Below are 25,029 nucleotides of genomic sequence, written 5' to 3'. Positions count from 1 at the left end.
GTGGATGGTCTCTTCGTGACATTCAGTGGACTCTTTTGTGGAATTGGGCTCCCCTATTTTGAAGATGGCCATCCTCTCTTTTGTTTTATGGGAGTTGTGCTGACCAGGATGAGAGAGTATGTTAATTGGGCCTGAAACTGTCTCCTAATTAGTATCTCTTTTTTGGTAAAATTCAGTGCGTTGCAGTCCCATTTGTACAGCAGCCAGTTGTTGACCACAGCTAGGATGATGGTGCGCCAGATGACATAAATGTACCAGTGGTGGGATTTCAAAGGAAAATTATATTTTGCTGCAAATGAATCCAACAAATCAACACCTTCCATGAATTCGTTATAGGCACCCATGATGTAAGGCCTCTCAACTTCAGTGTATCTTTTGGTTGCTTTGTCCCAGCATTGAGTTTTCTCCCCTGACATTCAAGAGTTCAGATCTAGCATGCATTCCATTCACACTGTCTTGGTACACATCAAAGTCACACAGTGTGCCAGAGATTCTCGTCCTTACCCACTCCTTGAACTACCATGGGTGGAGCTTGTCACACATGTAATGTTTGATGCTGCTGAATGTACCCTTGAAAGGAATCGTAATATCATCCACAGAGTTGTGTTCTTCTGGTACCACCTGCAGGCATTTCTCCCTGAATGCATCAAGCTATGGTCTGAGTTTCCAAAGTTTGTCGTGTTTTCCATCTCAGACACTGTCAAATTGTTTACAAAATGTAATGATTTCAACAGACATTGGACATCTGTTGGAATCTGTCATCACTTCTGAAACAGGGGTGTACCGCGTGTCTGTCTCCCAATGCATACAGACTCCAGCCATTTGAACTAGGACCATCTTCAGGTACAGGCCAAACAATTGCTCTATTTCCTACATATTGATGTTTATGGATGCTCCTTTATTTTGAAAACTGTACTCATTGGTGTTATCGGTCAGAGCCTGGATCATATCTTCTGACACAAACTTTCAGAAGTACTCCAGTGGTGTATGGAGGGAGACGGCATCATTAGTGATATCCTGACCTGAAAAATCAGTGTTGGGATTGATAAAATCTTTTTCAGCCAGCGATACCTGTCACGGGACATGATCTGTGTTCCTGAATGACTTGGTTTTGTTGGCGTGATGTCCTCATAATCATCAGATGGTCATTGGGTTTTTTGGTTTCCGTTTCCAGCTCACAGGCATCTCCACATTCCTATTCATCACTTGTATCAGAGTCCATCTCAAAGTCTCTGTTCCCATTTCCCATCAATAACATCATACACATTGTAGATCAGGAGGACTTTCCTGGCTGGTGGCATTCTGAAATGGAAAAAAATTATTATTTTTCAGGCTAAATAATCTTAATGCAAATCAATCCCAATCATACTCCCCCCCCCCCCCTCCCCCCCAACATTCCAGAACTTTATCACCTGTCCCTCATGCAGCAAGAAGATATTTGTGCAAACAAACAAAGCCCAGAAAAGAAAACAGGACCACTTAAGGATATTTTATAAATTATAAGATGTGAATAGTTTCAAATATTGCTACACAAATACTTACAAATTCACAAAGAAATAATTTATTCCTTATTTCAACTTGAACTTATCATTTAATATTCATTAAATTTTCATTGAAACTCAAAATGGTAACAAAGAAAACATTTAAAACTTGTGAATAATCAAAAACAGCATGTTTCTATTAGTATTTTTTTCACATGGAACAGGTGAGAAGCACAATTCATCCATGTAATGTGAAAGGTGCACAGGCAAATTTTGCTAATCCTTTCACCCAGTGTTGAAAAATTACAACATTGACATAAAAAGCTCAAAATCTAATATGATCAAAGCATTCAACAGTACCTTAATATCTGTATGATCTAGACATATTACTAATCACAGAATTTTTTAGGCATTTTACTTACTTGAATGTCCATTTATCCAGTCCAGTACAACAAGATGATGTGCTTCAAGACAAGTTCGCAGGTTGTGTGAGTTCATGGCAAGGTAAACAGGCCTATTTACAAAATATAGCATCCAATAACATTGCAAGGCTGAACAATAGGACCTATTAGTTGTGTAAATGTGGTCTTAGAGAGAAAAAAAACTGCATGTTTATTTTAGTAGCGCTAAAATTGATAATTGATGTTGTATTATTACAACAGTAGGCCTCACGGGGAATATCTGAATCAAACTGTCCAAATAAAATCCTACTAACTGTGCATATCTATATATGGCATTAATCTTCTTTAGTGCAAAAGTAGAAAGGTTTATAACAATGTGTTTACATCATATATACAATGAAAACCAACTCTAAAATGGGGTTATTGCCAAAGTTAACCCCATTTCAGATGCTTTATTTTTTTTAAAAAATATGATAGCACCACTGTGGGCCAAATTGTGAGGTTTTTCTAGCTATTATCTGCTATCAATGCAAAATCAATACATTTACAGAGTTTCAAATTTGATTATTGTCTTCTACCATCTATAAATTTTTCAAAGAGAAACAGGCTCCAAACCACTGCTTTTAGTGCTTTCGACAACTCCCTGTCTGCCACTTTGTTGGTCTGAACTGCTTGATTGTGGCTTAAACTGAAAGTGATGTAATGCACAAACATGTACCAATGCTTCCAACAAAACATCAAGCAAAACAAAGCTGGGGAAAGGATTCATCAATCTTTCAGAAATGTCTACAATGATACGACACAAGCATAATGTTCACTTGCAGATAGAAAGTAATAAACAAGACAATGTCATATTTGAGATCTGAAGGTTTAGGGTAGAAACTTATGTTTTATATATTGTGTGAAAAATGCACTGCAAGGTAATGCAATCTATGTATTATGAATCACTCAGGAAATGAATGCTTGCCCTCTGAATCTCCTCACTCAGAAATGCTGAGTAAAGCTCTTTCCTGTAATTTATTAAAGACATGTAGCTTAGTACAAGCTGCCCAAGTGGCAGTGTAGTGAACACTATACTAAATTAGCAGCTTTTGTTTCTATGCTTCTTCAAAATGTATGTTTTGTTTTCATGCATATTCTCTGTATACTGGAAGGCATTATGTCCACCATTACAACAGAACCAATAATATCTCAAGTGTAAGACTTTCAGTGTCAAGATTATGGTTCCTGTGGTTGGTTCTCTCTGGAATTTGTCCATCAGACCCTTTTTAAATACCACAAAGAGATCAGAGAAAAGCCCCAGAATAGACTCAGTGATTAAGCTTACTGTATCTGTACTGGCCCTCCCTTGTTTTTCCTTATGAAATTCAATTAAGAGATCAGAACAGAGACCATTACTGCCCCTTTTAGACCTAACCTGCTGATACAAGATTTTAATCTCATGCCATCTTCCAAAGAGGCCTATTAAGTTTGGCAGATCTCTCTCTCTCTCCCTTTCTTTCTCGGTTTCTTTCTCTCACTCTCTCACACATGGGCACACACACATACACACTCACAATTGTGACTCCATCCATTAGTAACCATAGTAACAAAGACAAAGGTTAAGTCCTTTTCCTGATGAGACTCAAGCAGATTTCGGCAATATAGGAGCCTATCATTTTAATTAAAAGCTTCTCGGTATCTGACACAATGTAGATTAAACTATTAACTTTGACTGCCAGTGTCTCATTTATGCTAAGAATACCTATAATTTAAGGCAAGTTTCAGAAATGACATAAAGGAGAAATAAAGCTGAAACAAAATGCAGTTGGATGTATTTTGAAGCACGTTATATGTGAGTGTGTGGTAAGCTTAAGTGTGAACATTAGCACATTCTAAGATGCATGTAGCTTAGAATGCTAAGTATTATAATCAATAGCAGTAAAGTAGCATATTTCATAAGTCAAAAACAGAAACTAGCAAAGAGGTTGATAATGGAGTAGGATTGTAGGTAGTAGTAGCTCAGTGATTAAGGTTCTGTGCTAATGACCAGGTCATAGGTTCAAATTTTCAGGGCTGTCAGTCTTAATGACTAGGTTTCATATATTAACTGAATTCTATGTCATTGTAATTTGCTTCAGATAAAAACATAAAACAAGATGTGTCATGGGCGCACAGTGGCTTAGTGGTTAGCAGTGGTTAGCACGTTCGCCTCACACCTCCAGGGTCCGGGGTTTGATTCCTGCCAGGGCCATGTGTGTGCGGAGTTTGCATGTTCTCCCCATGCTGTGGGGGTTTCTTCCCCCAATCCAAAGACATGCATGGTAGGCTGATTGGCGTGTCTAAAGTGTCTGTAGTGTATGAATGGCTGTGTGAGTGTGTACGTGATTGTGCCCTGCGATGGACTGGCACCCTGTCCAGGGTGTACCCCGCCTTGTGCCCGATGCTTCCTGGGATAGGCTCCAGGTTTCCCGTGACCATGAAAAGGAGTAAGCGGTTGAAGATGGATGGATGGATGTATGGAAGATGTGTCACCACCTTCATCTACAGTGTGATTAAAGTGGTGATGTGAAAATGCATCTAACAGCATTTATATTCAAATATTTGTATTTATATTTATAAAATCATTATTTTATCTATATGAAGATTTAAATGTGTTACTCTTTCTGTAATTAACCATTTTATTTTGTTTTATGTGTGCATTCTGAATTTAGTAACATAATATTGCCTTTTTGCATTTGATATTATATCATGCTTTTAACCTTTCTAGCTGCATGAACTTTATAATCATTTTGCAATTAAAATGTGCATGTGTTATGCAGCTACATCACAGCTCCACCTCAAACATTTATACTAATTAAAAAAACATGTGATTTTCCACATTTTAACCATTGCTATTTTTAAATCAGATTTTTAAAAAGTGAATATGCTATACAAACAATCTAATCTGGTTTCTCTTATATCTAGTATAAACCCAGTGTACCAGTTCATCACAATTATGAGAAAACTGGCAACAGGATTTCCACTGGCAAGATTAAAACCCAGATCCTTTTTAAAAAATTAAAATGGCAGCAAAGTCTCCACTTATACCATACTATATCAACATCATGTCATTGACATCTGGCAAATTGACTGCAGTGTTTCTCTGCTCAGATGACAGATGTTTAAGTCTTCAGTAGAAAGTTTGAACTTATTGCTAGACAGGCGATATATTAATCAGCCTGGAAGGGAAAAAAATTGAGACAAAGTCTCAAATTTATTATATTCTAAAAGAGCCAAAAATATTTAACAGTTGTAGCTGTAGACACCACTACACCTCTTGATCGCCCAAAATATGAATAGCAGAATCTTCTTTACATAAATGTTATAATCATAAATAATCTGCTCTTTGGCTTCTGAATATCATACATAAATATAAATAAGAGAAAACCTTAATAGGGAACACAATGATTAACTTATAAGTTTCCACAATGCCAAAATCTTTCTTTCTCTCTTTCTCATTCTCTCTTTTCAGGTTGTTATGTTGTATACGTTTGGTGCTTTCGTACATGAAGTGAAATGATGTGTTTAAATCACCCAAGGTAATTTTGACACAGAACTGTTGTTGGACTATCATTACACAGACATTCCACGTTAGTCATAATGCAAAGGGGTGAATGAATGAATGAATGAATGAATATACATAAGTGCACTCAGCAAAAAAAGAAAGGTGCCTTTTTCAGGAGACTGTATTTTAAAGATAATTTTGTAAAATCCAAATAAGCTTTACAGATCTTCATTGGAAAAGGTTTAAACAATGTTTTTCATGCTTGTTCAAGGGACCATAAACAATTATTGCACATGCACCTGTGGAACAGTTCTTAAGACACTAACAGTTTACAGGCGGTATGCAATTACTTAGGAAATGGTTACAATAACTTAGGAAACTAAAGAGACCTTTCTACTGACTCTGAAAAACACCAGAAGAAAGATGCCCATGGTTTCTGCTCACCTGCATGAACAAGACATAGGCCTGCTGCAGGGGAGGCATGAGGACTGTAGATGTGGCCAGAGCAATAGACTGCAATGTCTGTAATGTAAGACACCTAAGACAGTGCTACAGAGAGACAGGAAGGACAGCTGATCGTCCGTGCAGTGGTAAATTACATGTAACCATGTTTCCCCCCAGACCTGATCGAGAACTTGCAAATGCCTTTGTGGAAGAGTGGCGTAACATCAAACAGCAAGAACTGACAATTCTGGTGCAGTCCATGAGGATGAGATGCACTGTAGTACTTAACGCAGCTGGTAGACACACCACATACTGACTGTTACTTTTGATATCGACCCCCCATTTGTTCAGGGAATCGTTATTCCATTTCTGTTCATCAAATGTCTGTGAAACTTTTTCAGCTTATATCTCAGTTGTTGAATGTTTTTATGTTAATATAAATATTTACGCATGTTAAGAAATCTGCAGGAAATAAAAGCAGTTGAATGTGTGAGGATGTTTCTTTTTTGCTGAGTATAGTTACTTCTAACATACAATTGTGCTCATAAATTTACATACTCCTTGCAGAATCTGCTAAATGTTAATAATTCAAAATAAAATAAAATAAGAGAACTCATTAAAATTACTTTTTTATTTTGTTCTGCCCTGAATAAGCTTTTTCACATAACAGATTTTTATATGTATTATTCACAAGATAAAAGGTGCAAACATGATGCTAAAGAAAGCAACATGATACATTAAGTGCCAGGGGGGTGTAATCTTTTGAACAAGATGACCGGTGTAAATTGTTATAATTCATCTTCTGTTAAACATGTAAATAACTTATGTAGCTTCTGAAGGGCAGTACTAACTGAAAAAAGTAAGATAAGACACCAATTATCCTGTTCAAAATTTTACAACACCCTTAACATAGTGTGTTACCTTCTTGAGCATTGAATGTTTGCACCTTTTGTAATAGTTTTACATGAATCTCTCAAGTGTGAAAAGATGGATCTCAAAATCATATAGCCGCTTTTTGAACGGGGTCAAACATGCAGAATATGCTGGAAAAGCAAAGAATGTGCAAGACACTGGAGGATTTTTCTGAACAAAAGTGAGCAGTTTAATTGCTCAGGACAAACAAGGGACTCAAGAACAACTATCACAAAACATAAAAACAGTCGTTGATCATCCAGGTAACAACACACAGTATTATGAATCAAGCGTATGTAAACTTTTGGAACTGAAATGAACTGGATCATTTGTGTAAATTCAGTCATTATTGTGTCTTGTGGACTATATGTAACCATCTGTTATGTGAAATAGCTTATTTAAGGCAGAATGAAATAAAAATAAAAATACTATTTTAATGATCTCTCTCTCTCTTTTTTTAAATAATTAACATTTTGTAGATTCTGCAAGGGGTATGTAAATTCATGAGCACAACTGTATATGTACCTGCAACTATGGTGTACCTATGTATGCACTGTTAGAGATGGATTACAGAAGTACACTGTAAGTAAATACAAATGTGCATCAAGTTCTGGCTCTTGCAAGTACACAAGTATATCATTACAGTGTCCTAACAAGACACTCTATCTCTTAAAAAGCCACACAAAAAAAAGCCTGGAACATATTTTGGCAATACCCACAATGCAGTGGCACAAGAAATGGAGAAGTTCCTGTTACAGCTGTCAAGTGTCAGCATGCACAAGCCAAAACTGATGTTAATAAAATAGAAGGGATTTACATAAGATTCCCTTCTGTAACAGCTGTTACATTATAGTTGCTTGTATAGTTAATGTGTAACTACATAGGCATTACACAGACACTAGAGACAAAAACAGAGCCTGGCATGACAAAGAGAAAACCATTAGGCTTAATAAGAAAATGGGCCGTTGCATTTCAAAAAAACAAAGCAGGTGTAGATAGATTAAAACATCTGGTTTTATAAGCACTCCACTTGAGAATATGATAGAAGTTACTGGAACATTAAATAGCAAATTATCTTTTTGAAAACAACAACAACCACATATATCTGTATTTCAGGAGTGCTTAAAAAAAATCCCATCTGCTTAGAAAAATTCTTTTGTTAGTGAAACTGTCAGAGTATTTTAGAACAGAATTGTTAAAAAAAAAAGCCTTAATCTTCAATGGTTTGTCAAACAATATACAGAAATGTTGTTTTCTTTCATAAAAAAGCAGATTACTCTGCTTTTAAAACCCTGCTTTAATCTACATAGGGAAAGCTGGCTCTAAAAGCACCAGTAACATGAAATATGACTCAAATTCAGTTTGATATTGTCAGGAAAATAAATTACCATTAATGTCTGTTGGCAGATATTTCCAGCTAAATGACATATGATCTCTTTTACTCAGGTACTGATCTGAGAACTCGTATCCTATCCAGCTCTAAAATCACAGGCTGTTAAATATGTGCTGATATGCCGCCAGTATTATTACATCAAATTTTAGGCAAGAGGGAGGTCAAAGCCATGGCAGTTTCCTGTTTCGAGAGAGACGTGCTTTGTGTCTGCCCTCCAGCCACTATTACATCCTGCTGGGCCTCCAGATTAAATCGCATCACCCCTAGCCAACAGCAATCCACTGTTCCCTACCACAGACGCAGAAGACATTAGAGATGATGCCTCGAGCAACCGCTAGATAACAATGGCTCAAGTAAGCATGTGTCCAGACTGTGACCTTTCAGCTATCTTGGTTGTAGATATCCAGTAGATTCTCTTAGCAAACACAATTTTGATGAGAAACCTATTAACATACATTATTGATAGCAATCTTCAGGAATAAATGATATAATAGTAGGTGATTGCTGAATATCAAAAGAAGTTAAGTCGTTTTATAGAACATACCCTCGAAATGTGTCTAATGATTTTAAACGGGATGATTTTGGTTGGCTTTGGTCCATGCTGGCTTGATTTGTAGCCTCTTCCTACACAACAAGTAAACAACAAATGTCAAAGAAACAAATACAGCATGTACTGTATGAGAATAGTGTATACTGTATATATACAACTTTTAATATAGCAAACAATACAATGAATATTATTATTGCTGAATCAGCTCAGCAGGTCTTTGCAAAGAAAATACAGGTTGTAAAATGTATCAGATATATTGGATAAACATTTGAGCAAATGTGCAATAGTCTGCATATCTGTGGTCTAAACTGTTGCCTTTGTTAATATAGTGAACTAGATGAAATGTTTAGTGAGCATGAACAGTTTCTCATTTCACATGGAATAGGTTCTCATTTCCCATATGGCTTTGTGCTGGCAGAGAGATCCATCACAAAGGAATTAGCACAAACATCTTCCTGCTCTGGCTCTTTCAATCGCTGAATGTAATGCTACAGACCATGCTAATCAAACTAGGAGTCTTAGACCAGCCAAATCAAACTAGGGCTCACTCTACATTGAACAGACAAAATCACAAGAGACATCAACTAATGTATCTGACATCTGGCATTTATTTATTTTTAATATACCTGGTAGTAGACAGTTAATAAGTAATTGTATTTTTTACTCTGGAATATTGGAAACTGCATTTAACCAGTAGTACTACATGTCTTAGTCTATTACCATACTTACCATTTCCATGGAGTATTTAGCCCCACAGCAGCAAATAAGATTTTTGAGCCTTAATGTGCAGCTACATCTATAATACATGAAATAAAATATTTCATGTGATTGTATAGTATACAATATGATAAGGACTCCTAATCATAATGTAAATCTTCTGGTTATTACGTACAAGGAATATTTACAATCAATGATACATTACAACATGTCTCACTACTAGCATCTGTGTCATGCACTCATACACTGATAGTTAAAGTTTTCCTGAATAATAAAGTCATTACAGCAGCTCAGAGTAGCCCAGCCATGTCATTGCCTGATCATACCAACATAGTACACAATCCTGGACAAAACTTACAATTTCCATTGTAAGAAATTGCATTTCAAATACAAGCAACAACGTTTATTATTCATAAGAATTTATGCATATTTTAAGTTAAATTGTACTCAAATTGTACGAAATTATAGTGTAAAATTTTCTAAGGTACTCTAACCTTAGTACCTTATCAGACTCAAAAATCTGGTATAATTAGGATAAGATAAGAGAAGAATATTAGTTGTAATTGATTACAATGATGGGTCTAATGATTAAGACATTTATATTTATGTTGCTTTGATTTTTTCAGTTTTAACCACAACACTGGTGTTCAAACTAAATGTGTTGATAAAAAGGTATTACCTGGACAGAAAAGGGATAGAGGCCCAAATTAAAGCCAAAAGGACTAGAACAAGAGCAGCTACCCACAAAGCTGTGAAAATAAATAAATAAACATTGATTTTCTTAGTTGCAAAACTGATTACTGAAATATTTGGATAACATGATTATTTGATAAAAACATATCAGCCTGATATGTTTAACATACATTTATTAATAAATTTACAGGATTTTTATAGTATATTCAATGGATGGGTGGAAAATACTTGAGTAATTGTATTTCATTACATGCTTCATAAAGTATTACTTTAGCGTATTTAGACTTTACTTGAGTATTATTGAAATGCAATATATTACTCTTAATTACAATTCCAAGAAGAAAAAAAAACTTACTTTTTACTACTTACATTTATATGTAGACCTTCAAAGTACTCATTATAAAACACAAAAGTCTCTTTTTCTCTCATGCAACCAATGACTGTATGCTGTACAGTGGGGTCCAAAAGTCATTGAAATCTGGGAATTTTTTTTTTTCAATTAGTTTTTAGAATTTTGAAATATTTAAACAAAGAACGTAAGTGTTCAATATCTTGAACATTTAATATTCAAGATTCTGAATTATTTCAAGGTCCCTATTTAAATGTAAGCAAATTTGTGATATTGATATGCTAACTGTTTTATACAAAAGGCCAGATTTTCCTCATGCCTAATCTCTTCTACTGAAGCATGTGTTCAGATGGATTTTATTCTAAAATGGATCATAAGGGTTTGCACAAAATTGTGGAGTCCATGTCAGCGCGAGTGCACACGGTCATCAAAGCCAAAAGGGGACATACCAAATACTAAGAAACTTTGAAATTCTTGTAAATATTTAAAAGATTCTAAGTTGTTGTCAATAATATAATTTGATGAAAGTTGTTGTATTAACTTAGAAAAGAATACAAAATAGATGCATTTTCTCTAGCGCTCCCAGACTTTTGGTCCCCACTGTATATCAACTGAATGGGCTCAGTTTAGCATCCAATCAGTTATAAAAAAAAAAAATATATATATATATATTATTATATATTTTGAAAAACCAATCAGCAATCATGCCAATCTGTCACCTGTAGTGACCTTCCCATACTAATGAATGTAATTAGAACTAAATATATTATCTGTTTGCATTTGAATATGGATAAGCCACCACACTACAGTGTCAAACTTGAGGATGAGCGTCATTGGCTCTACTTCAGTAAAATGTCTCAATATACTAGAGTAAGGAAAGACTCATATAAAATAAGGTATCTCCTTAAAAGACCTCCAACTCCAAGTTTTGCTAATCTGCTAACAATAACTGGTGATAATTAACCAGGTTGCTTACTAACGCCGAATTAGACTAGCATCAATTTCAGGAGCTAACATAATTTGGCTAGACAGCAACTAAGATTCTAGCTAATAGTAAATATTGGTTATTTACAGGATATTTTACTTCTGATTAATAAATTAACAAACTGCGTAGCGTCAGTCGTGCATATGACCAGTTTACAAAAACTGAATGATATTTTCAGGCAAAATGGTGCAGTTGATTTAAAACTAATATCATCTTGTAGCAATTTTATATACGTAAATTTCACATGAAAACATGACTAACTTAATTTCATCATTTCATAATTACATCTTGAATACATTTAAAAGTAGAAAGCTTTTATCTTTCAGATGAGTACATTTTTTTTTGTTGGATACTTCCACTTTTAACTGAGTAATATTTTAACATATAATCTATACTTTCACTTAAGTATAATTTCTCAGAACTTGTTCCACCCCTGGTTCAATCTTACTGCTTATACCCTACAAGTTAAACTTATTATTAAATATGTAGTTTATTAGGATTCAACACTAATGGGAAGAAATCATCTCAAGTTGTAGTTTAAAAGGAATAGTGTGTGTTGATAGACTCTGGGGTCTGTTGGCACATACATGAATCAATACTAACAAAACAACAACATAATCATTCAGGACAAGACATTATATGCAAAAGACATTATATTCACCACTGTGCCAAAAACAGTGTATTTTGCAGCTAGAATTTGGCACAGATTTGTCATACCAAAAGCACTTAGACACATGAAAGTGCCATTAAAACACCAGAATGTTTTTATTTTTATTTTTACTGAACTGTAAAAAAGTATTTGGAGGGAAATAATTACATGCATTTGATCTTTACATTTACATGCCTACTTGATTTCATGATTCTTACGGGCAGGGTTGAAACTCAATCACTCTGTATCGCAGGGAAACTCTCAAGAGCCCAATAGTTTCCTGTTGCATAGCACAAAAAAACAAGTTGTCACTGCAAAATCAATCTGCGCAACCGAAACCCTGGATCACCAGTAAGAAAGTGTGGAGAAAAATATTTTTTTCAGTGCATGATGGAACACATGACATGGTCTGCCAGAAGGTATTATCTATGATAAAGGTTCCAGAAGAAAGAGTGAAACACTGGCAACCACCAAACGTACAAGGGGAGGCGTTTGTGTGGAAAAACAAACACTGAAATGGCCGTTCAATCAGCAAGTGAATAAACACCATGACACAAAAGCAGTGATGACTACTATGCCATGACCAGGAAATTAAACGACACTAACTGCATGTTTAAACTGTAACTACTCCAGTGTGTTTACAAAAACATAGAAATCAATCATCTATCCAGTAATAATAACTTGCAGATAAAAAGGTTGTCCTTATTCATTAATAAAAATAGTGGAGATTATTTTGCCTAGCGTATTTATATTCATTAATTATATTAATGAAAAATTCATGTTTTTTTTTTTTATTATTGTTGTTGGGTTTTTTTTATTTTATTTTATTTTTTTTAGAAAATCACTGACATAATTTTTTTACTTCCACAAAATGTTCAATCAAAGTCTATCTGGCCTGACAAAGACCAAATGATCATATAATGATTCTAAAGAATAAGACAGTTACACTTAAATAGGCATTTTTAATAATTCTTCAGAATGCATTTAAAGCCTCTAATAGCTACTTCACCGAAAGTCATTACATGAAATAGTTATGAATAAATCTGCTGCTGTGTCAGAGATCTTTAATATTTTTTAGTATAAAATAATACTATAAAATAAAATATGATTTTTGGTATAAATGAACCTTAAAATCATAAGAGGCTTTAATGGTATTACAAATATACTAACATATTTTTGACTTTACAAATATAAAAGGAGACCCCTGATTCTTATTGTAAATATTGCGAAGAAATTCAAGTCTGTACACTCTGCTTGACTGTTTACTTCTCAAATTATGGCAGCATTGAAAAAAACACTGAAGTTCCCTTTTAATACTTAGTGAAAGCATAACGGTGTCCAGTGACACTAAAAGTACATACATTCGTTAGCTAAACCTCTGAGCGACCCTGACCAGGATAAAGTGGTTACTGAAGATAAAGGAGCAAATACATGAATGACTAAGCCTCTGTTAATAACACTGAGAAAAATACTCAATGGGTCTGGCATAGTTCTGGTCAAGCCCCAGTGTGCAATGGTCAGCTTCTTCCTGTGCTCTCTGCCTCCAGAATGCTGATCACCAGGCTGATTACTTAAGCTGTGAGAGCCCACCGGAGCCTGCATATAATCACCGGACAGTGCAGCTAATGGAAGCTCATCATGTGGCCCAGAGTTTAGCAACACTGGCCATATATCTAGCAGATAATGGTTACTTACCCACAAAGTCTGCTCTACAACATAATCTGCGCTATTGTAAAATAGACTCTGCATTATGGAGCATGGTGCTTTCAAAATCCCATTATGTCTTAATCCTCCTTGCTCTTCTAATGTATTTCCCACAATGCTCCTCTCATGGGGCATTTTCCAAAACAAACATGGCAGAAAAGCTTTTCTTTGAGCTGTTTTTCAAGAAAAGGGCAACTTATTGAATCAATATTGCACGGTCCCAGCCCCTGGGATGCAAAAAAGCACTTCTCTATAGAAGGCTAGCTCACAAGATACATGTTTCCATTCTGCTGACTCAATCAAGGTTTATAAAGATCAAAGAGAATCTTTGATTTGATTAAATCATAGGTAGCAATGGTTCAAGTGTTACACTGTAAGATGTGTTTATATGTTACTGTACATCTATTATACAACGAAATACAGGCAAATCACATAATCTGAGGTGATATGTTTATTGGCATAGGAGAAAGAGGGACTAAAGTTACCAAAGTATAGTAAAGCCCGTCTGCTAATTATACGGATATAACCTTAACTGACAAAAAGAAGACATAAGTTTACACCGTTTTATATTCAAGTAGTTTGTACTTACGTTGGTAGATGCTATGTGGAAACTTATCCAGAGAAATATAGCAGGTTACATTAAGTGCATCTCCAGGTGTGACCCAAAGAGAATAATGTCCTGCCTCTTCAAATAGATAGCTTAAGCTGGAGGAAATGTTAATAATAACGATGATAAATGACACATCCAGAATTTTACTATGACTTTGATAAATTATATATCCAAAATTAGAATTTACTATATTTTATATGCCACTTTAAAAGTTTATCTGGTTACATCTATGTTGAAATATTTCAGATTATACATGGTTACATGCATTTTGTTACAAAGCATAAACTGTAATAAAATTTTCCATGGCACATAGACATATTATTTACAATGTTCTCAATAATTAATTTTGTCTTATAGACATGCATATAATGAATTGCATAAATCGTTATGTGTGATAATTAATAATAATAAATGTCCAATGTACAGTGCATCCGGAAAGTATTCACAGTGCTTCATTTTTACCACATTTTGTTATGTTACAGCCTTATTCCAAAATGGATTAAATTCATTATTTGCCTCAAAATTTTACAAACAATACCGCATAATGACAATGTGAAAGAAGTTTGTTTGAAATCTTTGCAAATTTATGAAAAATAAAAAACAAAAAAAGCACATGTACATAAGTATTCACAGCCTTTGCTCAATACTTTGTTGAAGCACCTTTGGCACCAATTACAGCCTCAAGTCTTTTTGAGTATGATGCTACAAGCATGGCAGACCTATTTTTGGGCAGTTTCTCACATTCTTCTTCGCAGGACCTCTCAAGCTCCATCAGGTTGGATGGGGAGCGTCGGGGCACAGCCATTTTCAGATCTCTCCAGAGATGTTCAATTGGGTTCAAGTCTGGGTTCTGGCTGGGCCACTCAAGGACATTCACAGAGTTGTCCTGTAGCCACTCCTTTGTTATCTTCGCTGTGTGCTTAGGGTCGTAGTCCTGTTGGAAGATGAACCTTCGCCCCAGTCTGAGGTCCAGAGTGTTCTGGAACAGGTTTTTATCAAAGATGTCTCTGTACATTGCTGCGTTCATCTTTCCCTCGATACTGACTAGTCTCCCAGTTCCTGCCGGTGAAAAACATCCCCACAGCATGATGCTGCCACCACCATGCTTCACTGTAGGGATGGTATTGTCCAAGTGATGAGTGGTGCCTGGTTTCCTCCAGACATAATGCTTGCCATTCAGGCCAAAGAGTTCAATCTTTGATTCATCAGACCAGAGAATTTTGTTTCTCATAGTCTGAGAGTCCTTCAGGTGCCTTTTGGCAAACTCCAGGTGGGCTGTCATGTGCCTTTTACTGAGGAGTGGCTTCCGTCTGGCCACTCTACCATACAGGCCTGATTAGTGGAGTGCTGCAGATATGGTTGTTCTTCTGGAAGGTTCTCCTCTCTCCACAGAGACACGCTGGAGCTCTGTCAGAGTGACTATCGGGTTTTTGGTCACCTCCCTGACTAAGGCCCTTCTCGCCCAATCACTCAGTTTGGCCAGGCGGCCAGCTCTAGGAAGAGTTCTGCTGGTTCCAAACTTCTTCCATTTACAGATGATGGAGGCCACTCTGAGTGTGAATGTGTGCTCATTGGGACCTTCAATGCTGCAGAAATGTTTCTATACCCTTCTCCACATCTGTGCCTCGATACAATCCTGTCTTGGAGGTCTACAGACAATTCCTTGGACTTCATGGCTTGGTTTGTGCTCTGACATGCATTGTTAACTGTGGGACCTTATATAGACAGGTGTGTGCCTTTCCAAATCATGTCCAATCAACTGTATTAACCACAGGTGGACTCCAATCAAGTTGTAGAAACATCTCAAGGATGATCGGTGGAAACAGGATGCACCTGAGCTCAATTTTGAGTGTCATGGCAAAGGCAGTGAATACTTATGTACATGTGCTTTTTTTGTTTTTTATTTTTAATAAATTTGCAAAGATTTCAAGCAAACTTCTTTCACATTGTCATTATGGGGTATTGTTTGTAGAATTTTGAGGAAAATAATGAATTTAATCCATTTTGGAACATGGCTGTAATATAACAAAATGTGGTAAAAATGAAGCGCTGTGAATACTTTCCGGATGCACTGTATAACTGACCAGTCACACCTATGTGCACCCCATTTAGGATTTAGTCCCCCCTTTACTGGTATAACAACCCCCAGTTTTCTGGGAAAGCTTTCCACTAGATTTTGGAATGTGTCTGTGGGAATTTCTGCTCATTCAGCTTCAAGAGCATTAGTGAGGTCAGGCATTGATGTCAGGCAAGAAGGCCTGGCACGTAGTCAGCATTTCAATTCATCCCAAAGGTGTTCAATGGGATTGAGGTCAGGACTCTATGCACACCAACCGTGGCATATCATGTCTCAATTTGTGCACAGCAGCATCGTCATGCTGGAACAAGTTTGTGCTAGGCCCATACTTCCAGTGAAGGGAACTCTTAATACTACAGCATACAAAGACATTCTAGACAATTGTTTGCTTCCAACTTTGTGGCAATAATTTTGGGAAGACCCAGATAAAGCTCTGGTTGTGAGGTGGCTATATTATGAAACAAAGTTTGGTCTGTCTTAAGAAATTAATCCAGCCATCCTTTTTCCATACCACTTATCCTACATAGGGTCGCAGGGAAGACTAGAGCCTATCCCAAGGAACCTGGGGCACAAGGTGGGGGACACCTGGACAGGGTGCCAGCACAATTGCACACACATTCATACACTACAGACAATTTCAAAATGCCAGTCAGCCTACAACACATGTCTTTGGACTGGCGGAGGAAGCCAGAGCACCCGAAGGAAGCCCCGAAACACGGGAAGAACATGCAAGCTCGGAAGCAGAATTCGAACCCTCAACCCCTCTGACACTATTTAATCCATTCACCTCACAGGCTATTGTTCAGTCATTCAACTTAAAGCACATTATTCAGCAATTACTGTAATTTATACAGTAACCTTTTAGAGCACATACTTTGTCTTATGGTATTAATATGCATTATACATGGCATATTACATATCATTCCACATATTATGTATACAGGAATCGCAAGTGTTATTCAAAAACTTTGAACCTTAAGATGGCAAGTAAGGAAAGCTTTTAGTTTATTGTGTAGTGGAAAGATAAGGCTCAGTATTTATGAGGCTTAAGGGAGCCATCTAGAGCATGGCATATAGAAATGCACTTCTTGACCACATTCTACCATCTCCTGTTTCATCCCCAAAATGTGTGTTACAAGCATTCATTGATCGTTCTGGGGATGACATACCAGCTGCCATGATCATTGGAGGGGGAGGGTAAATCGATAGTGGCTCCATCTGGAAAGGGACCTCACTATTGATCTTTAAGAAGCACAAGACTAGACCCCAGCTCAGGGCATTGCAGTAAAAGCACAGCACCTCATCTTATGCAACCAGATACATGTTTAATATCTCTCCACCCTTTTAATAACAACCCCACATGGAATGCTTCAGTTCTGGTGACTCGTACACCAGGATTCTATATAAATGTGGCTACTGAATCTTTGTGTTTAACATCCCAAGTGTGGTTTCTGTGGATACTTGTAGTGTTGATATCTTAATGGTTTGTTTCTTTATTTTGAATGTCTGCTCCTATTAACCCCAAGTGGCAGCAAGATCAATAGCATGTGAGATATCCTCCAAAGGCCAGCACTCAGGACCTAAAGTCAGGTCAAATGCTGACACACCATGGTCTATGTAGTTTGAGAGATTGTAAATGGAATCTTCTGCTATCAAGGCTATATATTTAGTCCATGTCAAGGTGCTTCAGCTCACATAAATGGAATGAGCCTGTCCATATGGACAGTGATTTATAGACAAGGATGTTGATGTTAAGTAATCCATCCAAATGAAAAAGGATTTTGCACTCAAGAACAAAAGGTGCATCATTTCAATTTTACTCCATTGCAGTTCAAACAGGAAATATTTAGATGTGAGCCTGAAACAGACTGGATATTAGTATACAGCTACAGTGTAAATTTAAGTCTTACCTGCACAAAGTGTTAGTGGCATTCACAGGTGAGGCTTTCAGAGTTAGAGTGAAAGGTGTGCTCAGCACCACAGACACATTTCCTGGTCCAACTTCCATGCTAGCCAAAGGTTGGTAAAGACACTGCAGACATCATGTGCGCATAATATTTTTTTTTACTACTTAATCAGCCACAATACTACTTAAAAAGCCACAGCTTTCAAAAGGCAGATGCAATATCCTTATGTTATTGGGTTATGATATATAATTTTTTTTTACTGTTCTAGCCATTAAACATTATATTATGATTATTGTAACTAATATTTAAAATGACATAATTTGGCAGATGGCCTTATTCAGAGCGATTTAAAGAAGTGCTTTGCAGTCTCCATCAAAACATATCCAGTACCATGAGCTGGTACAACAACAATAACAGTACAAGTTGAGCCTTTTTTTAGTGCTCATTATGATTATTATGATTATTATTATTATTATTATTATTATGATTATTATTATTATTATCATCATTATTATTATTATTATTAGTAGTAGTAGTAGTAGTATGGAACACAAATCAGCAAACTGATGAAGAGATCATTATGAAAACTGAGTAATACAATTTCTAAATACCTTATAGCAGTAATCTGAGGTGTAGAGAACTTGAAGCCCGTAGGACATCTGATTACGGACTGTGAGTAACGCTTCATCTATTTTCAGTAAAGTTTCTGCAAGTTAAAGATGATACTGCTATAAAAAAGATACTGATAAGTTGAATTTTCCTTATATTTATTATGCTGGCCTATACAGAATATACTAAACAACATGTACAATATCAGTAGTAATTTAAGCGAATCAAGGGAATAAATTTGTTGTTAATATTACAACTAACATAACAAAGCTCAATACAAATACTCATAAGAGAAATAATATATATATACTATTTTGATAATATAGAAATAAAAGATATGCTCTAGACTTCCTTAATGTATGCCAAAAAAGGAGGAGTCATTAAAAATAAATGTGACAACTCTTCAAAACATGGTGCATGCTCAGACCACTAGCACAACATCTTTTCTTGACAATCTTACAGATAAAGTTTATGGTGCTCTGATTGAAATGTGTCACTAGTAAAAAACCAAAGGCACTCAGACATGACAATCGTAAAGGCTTACAAAGCACTGGAATTCCAGAACAATTAAAATGTCACAAATAATTCATTTTCAAATTCCTAAATGTCAACACTTATTTTAGTAATACATTGTATGCTACCTGTATTCATGGTCATCCCACACTGTCCTATTGTGAGAATAATAATATAGAAAATGTGTCTCAGACTGCAGCTCTCCATAGTCAGCTGAAAACTTGTTTCTCTACTGAACTCATTTATTGTAGGCTACAAAAGATATGAACAAAGAGTTCAAAGAGCACAGAGGTGTGTTGGATATTTCCCAAGGTGGTTATGGCACCATTTCTGAGTATAACTCGTGCTTTCACGTACTGTCTTAGTATCACATCATCCAAACACACGTGTATGTACAGGAGCAGCAGTTCTGAGTGCTTGTCAGAAGCCTACGTTCACTATAACTGAATATTTTTGACAATGAATTTAAATTAATTGTGAAGGTTTAGTATTTAAGATTCTGAGCTAGTAATTGCTCAGAGGTTTGTGATAAAGGCTCCTAACCTTCAACTGCTCACTTGCATTAACTGTATCCTGTCTCAGTAGTTATAGACTTTGGATAAAAGCATCTCCTAAATTAAGAAATATTCTTTCTACCTTGCTTGTGTATGCTATTCATGTGATACATTATAAAATAAGCTTAGAATCTATACACCACCACAGTGCTGCACTTTCAATACACAGACATTTCTCTACAGAATTTTATGATATTGTAGATGCATTTTTCTCACCATCTGAGCACCTTCTCCTGGCTTGAATACTCCCTGCATGTCTCTGAAAACGCATTTCATGATCGATCATGAAGACAACATAAGTGTCCGCTGATGAAGCAAATTATCTAGGTTTCCAAGACATAATAGAAACTATCACAACAGAAACTCTCGGCTTTCTACATGTCTTTGACAGCAAATCCTATCAAGTTCCGCTTAATACGGAATCACTTTGCAGCATTACTGTTAAAGGCAGTGAGTCAGAACAAATTACAATATACATTAAAACATTTACCTAAACCAAAATGACTGTATAGTATAGTTTACTATGGTATACAATATTATATATACTACTATATTACATATATTCTAGAGTAAACATTTCCATAGGCAATGTCTAAGGGTCATTCTATGACATTCAGTTTTAGGTGTTTTTCTCTATAGCACCACAATGGAGACAAAAAATATCTGCATGTATTTTAATAGCAGTAACATTGTGGTTTAAAAGTCATAAGTTGGCTAAGGCCTGATCTGTATCTAATTGAATCATCTTAAAGAATATGTGCCATACTTGCCAAACTTTTAATGTTCAATTATTGTGCATATTATAACAATGATTTATTAGAGAAATGTGGAACAGGTCATTTGAAACATTATAAACAACTGCATTTGGTCTGTGGACCACCTGTTGAACAGGCCAAAGAAACAAGATTGCAATAGTGTCATTTTCAAAGCTGTAGTGTAATCCAAACATCCAAAACCACTTATCAGTCTTTAGCAAAGAGTTTGGGTTTATGATATACAGCTAGTTGGATCTACTACAAACTGGACAAATGACCAAACAGCACCTGTATTTTTCATGGTAGTGTAGGTGAAGGTGATGAAGTAAAGACATTTAGCCTACAGCAGGGTTCATTCAGTCCTTGAAAGCTGGAGTTCAGCACAGTTTGATGACGTATCTTCAAAAACACCGTAACTAGCTCAGGATCATAACATATGTGAGAAAACTGTACTGAAAGTAGTCAAAACCTATCTAATAGGAGGCATGCTTTGTTCTCTGGTTTCTAGTCCAGTCTCAATTTTATTGTTACACCCAAGTGCTGCTCATTGTGGCGGCATTTTGGAGAAAATATTCATTTGAATTCAAGTCGATTAGCTAAACTTGGCTTCTCTAAGATGGCGGCATCGTTGACGTGACCAGTTTAATTCACAGGCGTATTTACGTCTATGACCTCAGTAATGACTGTTCAGAAGTCGTCGTTTTCAATATTTCACTTTGGAACGAACCTACAAGTGGCTGCCGTGTCCCTCTTCAAGGACCCTTGCGTATAGTTCACTTATTTGGTTTGCAAAGAGGATTCACCATCTAGGCTTCTTCCGCCCTGCCTGCCTGTGGAGGTCTTTGCATCGTCGGTGTGCGGCGCTGCAGCTGGATAGCACATTACTTTCTGCTTGCTCTTGTTAGTAACTCGCGCTATTATTTTCCCTACCCGTATTGTGATAAACCCCACCTACTGTCGTAGAGCTGTTAATAGGTAGCGAATGGACATGCAAGACAGCGTGTAAATATTGGGCTATTGGCTAATCGTAGCTCAGGAGGCGGGGTTTGTGGAAACGCTTTTTGGGGACATGTTTAATTCAGAGCAGGAGAGCCAGAAAGGCAGCAAAGCAGTACTTCTCTGAGAGAAAACATGGTAAGTACATAACAGAGACTTATTATCCGACAACTTCAATTATTATATTAAGCTATACATAGCGCATAGTGCACATTTTATAGTAAGACTAAACAGGAGACAATGTCTTCCACCTGTTGCTGTTGTTTCTCTGCCAGGCTGTACAGTATATGCAGAATTGATGTAGTTGATATCAGTATACATGTTTTTTCAGCCTGTCTGTCGTCATAGAATCAGCAGCACGTGCTGCTATCACAATATAACCTTTTCAGACATGTTTTGTGTGCCTGAGTACATTTGTGTGATCCGCGCTCATGTCTGTAGCTGCTGTACGACTGGAATACGTCACAGATTATCTTGTTGCTAAGAGACCTGTTGATTGATGTGTGACGGTGTTATTGGCTTCATTGTGTCACAGTATGCTGAGGCGCGAGACAGTCGCTACACACACACACACACACACACACACACACACAGGAAAGTGCTGATGCTACTCATTCAGACTCAGATTCTGTGAGTTGCACAGTCTACATCATTACAGAGAAAATGCAACTGATTTGCAATGTTTATAAAATCATGATAAAATCTGTCATTATGCATCAATGCTCTTTTAACTACATGAATCAGTTGAAGTTTCTTGGTTTGGTCATACATTATGTATACCAGGTCTGACCATGCAAACGTGTAATTTACTATCATTACCATCAATGCATATCACATTTTTCTACTATGGATAATTTTTTCAGAAACCTTTTATTAATCTACCCATTAAACCCATTAATTTACATTCTTGCTATACTGCTATACTATTTGAACATAGGATTAAGTGTTAAACTCGTGATCTTGTAGGACTCCTATAAGGCATTTGAAAGGGAAAGGGTTAAATAACTCAGTGTAACCTCCAGTGAGCCCTTAAACCTGGGAATGCAAGTCATCATTGTGTCCAGATGGGCTCCACTGCAACCAATCACAGAGCTCCTTTATGAAACGTCCCCCTGCTGAATGTTTGTAACTCTTGCATTGCTGTTTAAGTTTTAGTAATGTAAAATGTTTAGTAATGTAAATGTATTTTTAATAATACAGAATTGAATTTTATGTGTGTGTGTGTGTGTGTGTGTGTGTGTGTATATATATATATATATATATATATATATATATATATATATATATATATATACATAATATACATATATATATATATATATATATATATATATATATATATATATATATATATATATATATATATATATATATATAATATACATACACACACACACACATTTCTCAACATATATTTTGTAATAATAAATACCATGCACATATCATGCCAATAGAGACAACATACTGTATGGTTTGAAATTAGTTTGGTGTGTAACCTCGGGTAAAATGGATAAAGTGGCTGTTATTGTTTTTTTTTTTAGTGGAATTGTTTTAGAACTCATTGTCTAATTACATTGCGAATTATATTACATTTATGACAACAAAGTAATGCAACAAGTAGCACTGCATCCTCACAGCTCTGGGGTCTCAGGTTCTTAAGCCCTGCTTACTGTCTGTGTGGATTTTTACATGTTCTCCCCAAATCCATGGGGGTTTCTTTGAGGTTCTCTGGTTACCAGGTTTCTCTGATTAAGTTTATTGGCTAAGATAAATTGCCCATATATCAGAATAAGTGTGAATCTGCAAACCAGATGGGGTTAATGGGGTCCTTCTTGGGAAAAAATAAAACCCGTCCTTGTGCTAGAGCATATTGGCCTAAGTTTAAAGACACCAACATGACACTGCCTAATATGTAAGTAAATACATAAAATGTTTTTTGTAGTCTTGCTGTATCTTGGTGCATCTAAGTCTAATCATAAGGGATTGAAGAAGTAACTAAAGCACAGCTGTAATGTGTCTGTTGTAACTACACAGGCTGGTAAGATTCAGGTTCTGACTTTGGACGAGAGAGAGCAGCTGCTCCCAATGCTCCGCAACGCACAGTGGGCCGAAGTGGTGGGTAGGGATGCACTCTATAAGGAGTTTATTTTCAAAGACTTTAACCAGGTGAGCATCCACATAAAACCAGTTATTACTGAACTCTCATTGGCAATGAAAGCACAACATATGTGCTGCATGTAAAGCATCAAAATCTCTTCACACAAATGGCGTCATTCTCTCTTAGGCCTTTGGGTTCATGTCTAGAGTAGCTCTGCAGGCTGAGAAAATGGACCATCATCCCGAGTGGTTCAATGTTTACAACAAGGTATATGAGTACTACTAAATCAAGTATTTTCATGCTTATTATGAGCAAGGAAAATTCATTTAATAGTTTGTCAGTAACACCACCCCTCCCTGATTTTCTCTTTGCCAGGTTCACATCACTCTCAGCACACACGAGTGTGGAGGACTATCTAAGCGTGACATTTCCCTTGCTACTTTCATTGATCAAGTCTCAGTGTTGTGAAGATGACTCTTTTTCTTTTTGGCAGAAACAGACCAGACCCCTTATGTCTCACATTGATAAATCAAATGTATTTAGTGGGAGGGGTTTCCAGATACAAACTTATCAAACACTAATTGAAAACTTTGATGGCCTGTTACACAGACAGTATCAATAAAAACATGAGATACATCATCTGTATAATCCTATGGTGAGAATAGAGCTATCTTTACTGGATGGGCTCGTGTCTTATATGTAGCCCAGTATCGTTTCTGTCCTGAAAAAATATTGTGCCTTTATTTTCTATTCACTGTGCACAGGGTATTGTTGTCCTTATAAGCTCGACTTTGTAGAGTGTCTCAACCATATTGACTGTTAGACCTACAGCTGTTTCAGAAATAAAGCTGAGCTTTTGACCCAGTGATTCTGAATTTATGCCACATATAAATATACTTCCAATGTTTTTGGCAAAGATATAAGTTTCAATAAAGCGTTTAAACTAGCAAAATGAACACATTCCGCTTTAAATAATATGTATACACACATATTTTATACACTATCTTACAACATTTTATAAACTTTTCTCTGTAAATCAGTGTGAAACGATATCATATCATTAACAGTATGCACTTCTATGATTTACATCAGCTCAGCTCCACTTT

The 25,029-nt window shown here is 36.2% G+C and overlaps 2 protein-coding genes across 7 annotated transcripts in view; one reads left to right on the top strand and one right to left on the bottom strand.

The window, feature by feature from the left end:
• The window catches only part of si:dkey-192p21.6 (uncharacterized protein LOC565246 homolog), a 42,625-nt gene extending 20,930 nt beyond the window's left edge, over positions 1-21,695 (bottom strand). Inside the window, exons 1-8 of one of the 6 annotated variants that reach the window (XM_017465022.3) lie at positions 21,557-21,695; positions 20,291-20,397; positions 19,010-19,104; positions 18,402-18,523; positions 14,394-14,509; positions 10,104-10,173; positions 9,437-9,503; positions 8,702-8,781 (exon numbers count right to left, since the gene is read on the bottom strand). In XM_017465022.3, the coding sequence (XP_017320511.1) occupies positions 8,702-8,781; positions 9,437-9,503; positions 10,104-10,173; positions 14,394-14,509; positions 18,402-18,523; positions 19,010-19,104; positions 20,291-20,360 (620 nt within the window). In that variant the 5' untranslated portion in view covers positions 20,361-20,397; positions 21,557-21,695. Of the gene's footprint in view, positions 1-8,701; positions 8,782-9,436; positions 9,504-10,103; positions 10,174-14,393; positions 14,510-18,401; positions 18,524-19,009; positions 19,105-19,648; positions 19,867-20,290; positions 20,398-21,556 lie in introns of those variants that run through there. The other 5 variants (XM_017465025.3, XM_047154112.2, XM_017465020.3 and 2 more) reach the window with 5 other exon arrangements.
• Positions 21,696-21,924: 229 nt separating this feature from the next.
• pcbd1 (pterin-4 alpha-carbinolamine dehydratase/dimerization cofactor of hepatocyte nuclear factor 1 alpha) lies at positions 21,925-24,784 on the top strand. Its single transcript, NM_001200222.2, is given in 4 exon segments — positions 21,925-21,963; positions 23,860-23,991; positions 24,110-24,190; positions 24,299-24,784. Coding segments are annotated over 4 exon segments (309 nt in total). The 5' UTR covers positions 21,925-21,960; the 3' UTR covers positions 24,392-24,784.
• Positions 24,785-25,029: the final 245 nt, after the last annotated feature.

Source organism: Ictalurus punctatus, chromosome 3 (genome assembly GCF_001660625.3).
Source record: "Ictalurus punctatus breed USDA103 chromosome 3, Coco_2.0, whole genome shotgun sequence".
NCBI classification, from domain to species: Eukaryota; Metazoa; Chordata; class Actinopteri; order Siluriformes; family Ictaluridae; genus Ictalurus; species Ictalurus punctatus.
Note: the sequence above shows the minus strand (reverse complement) of the source record. Positions and strands in the feature narration are given on the sequence as shown.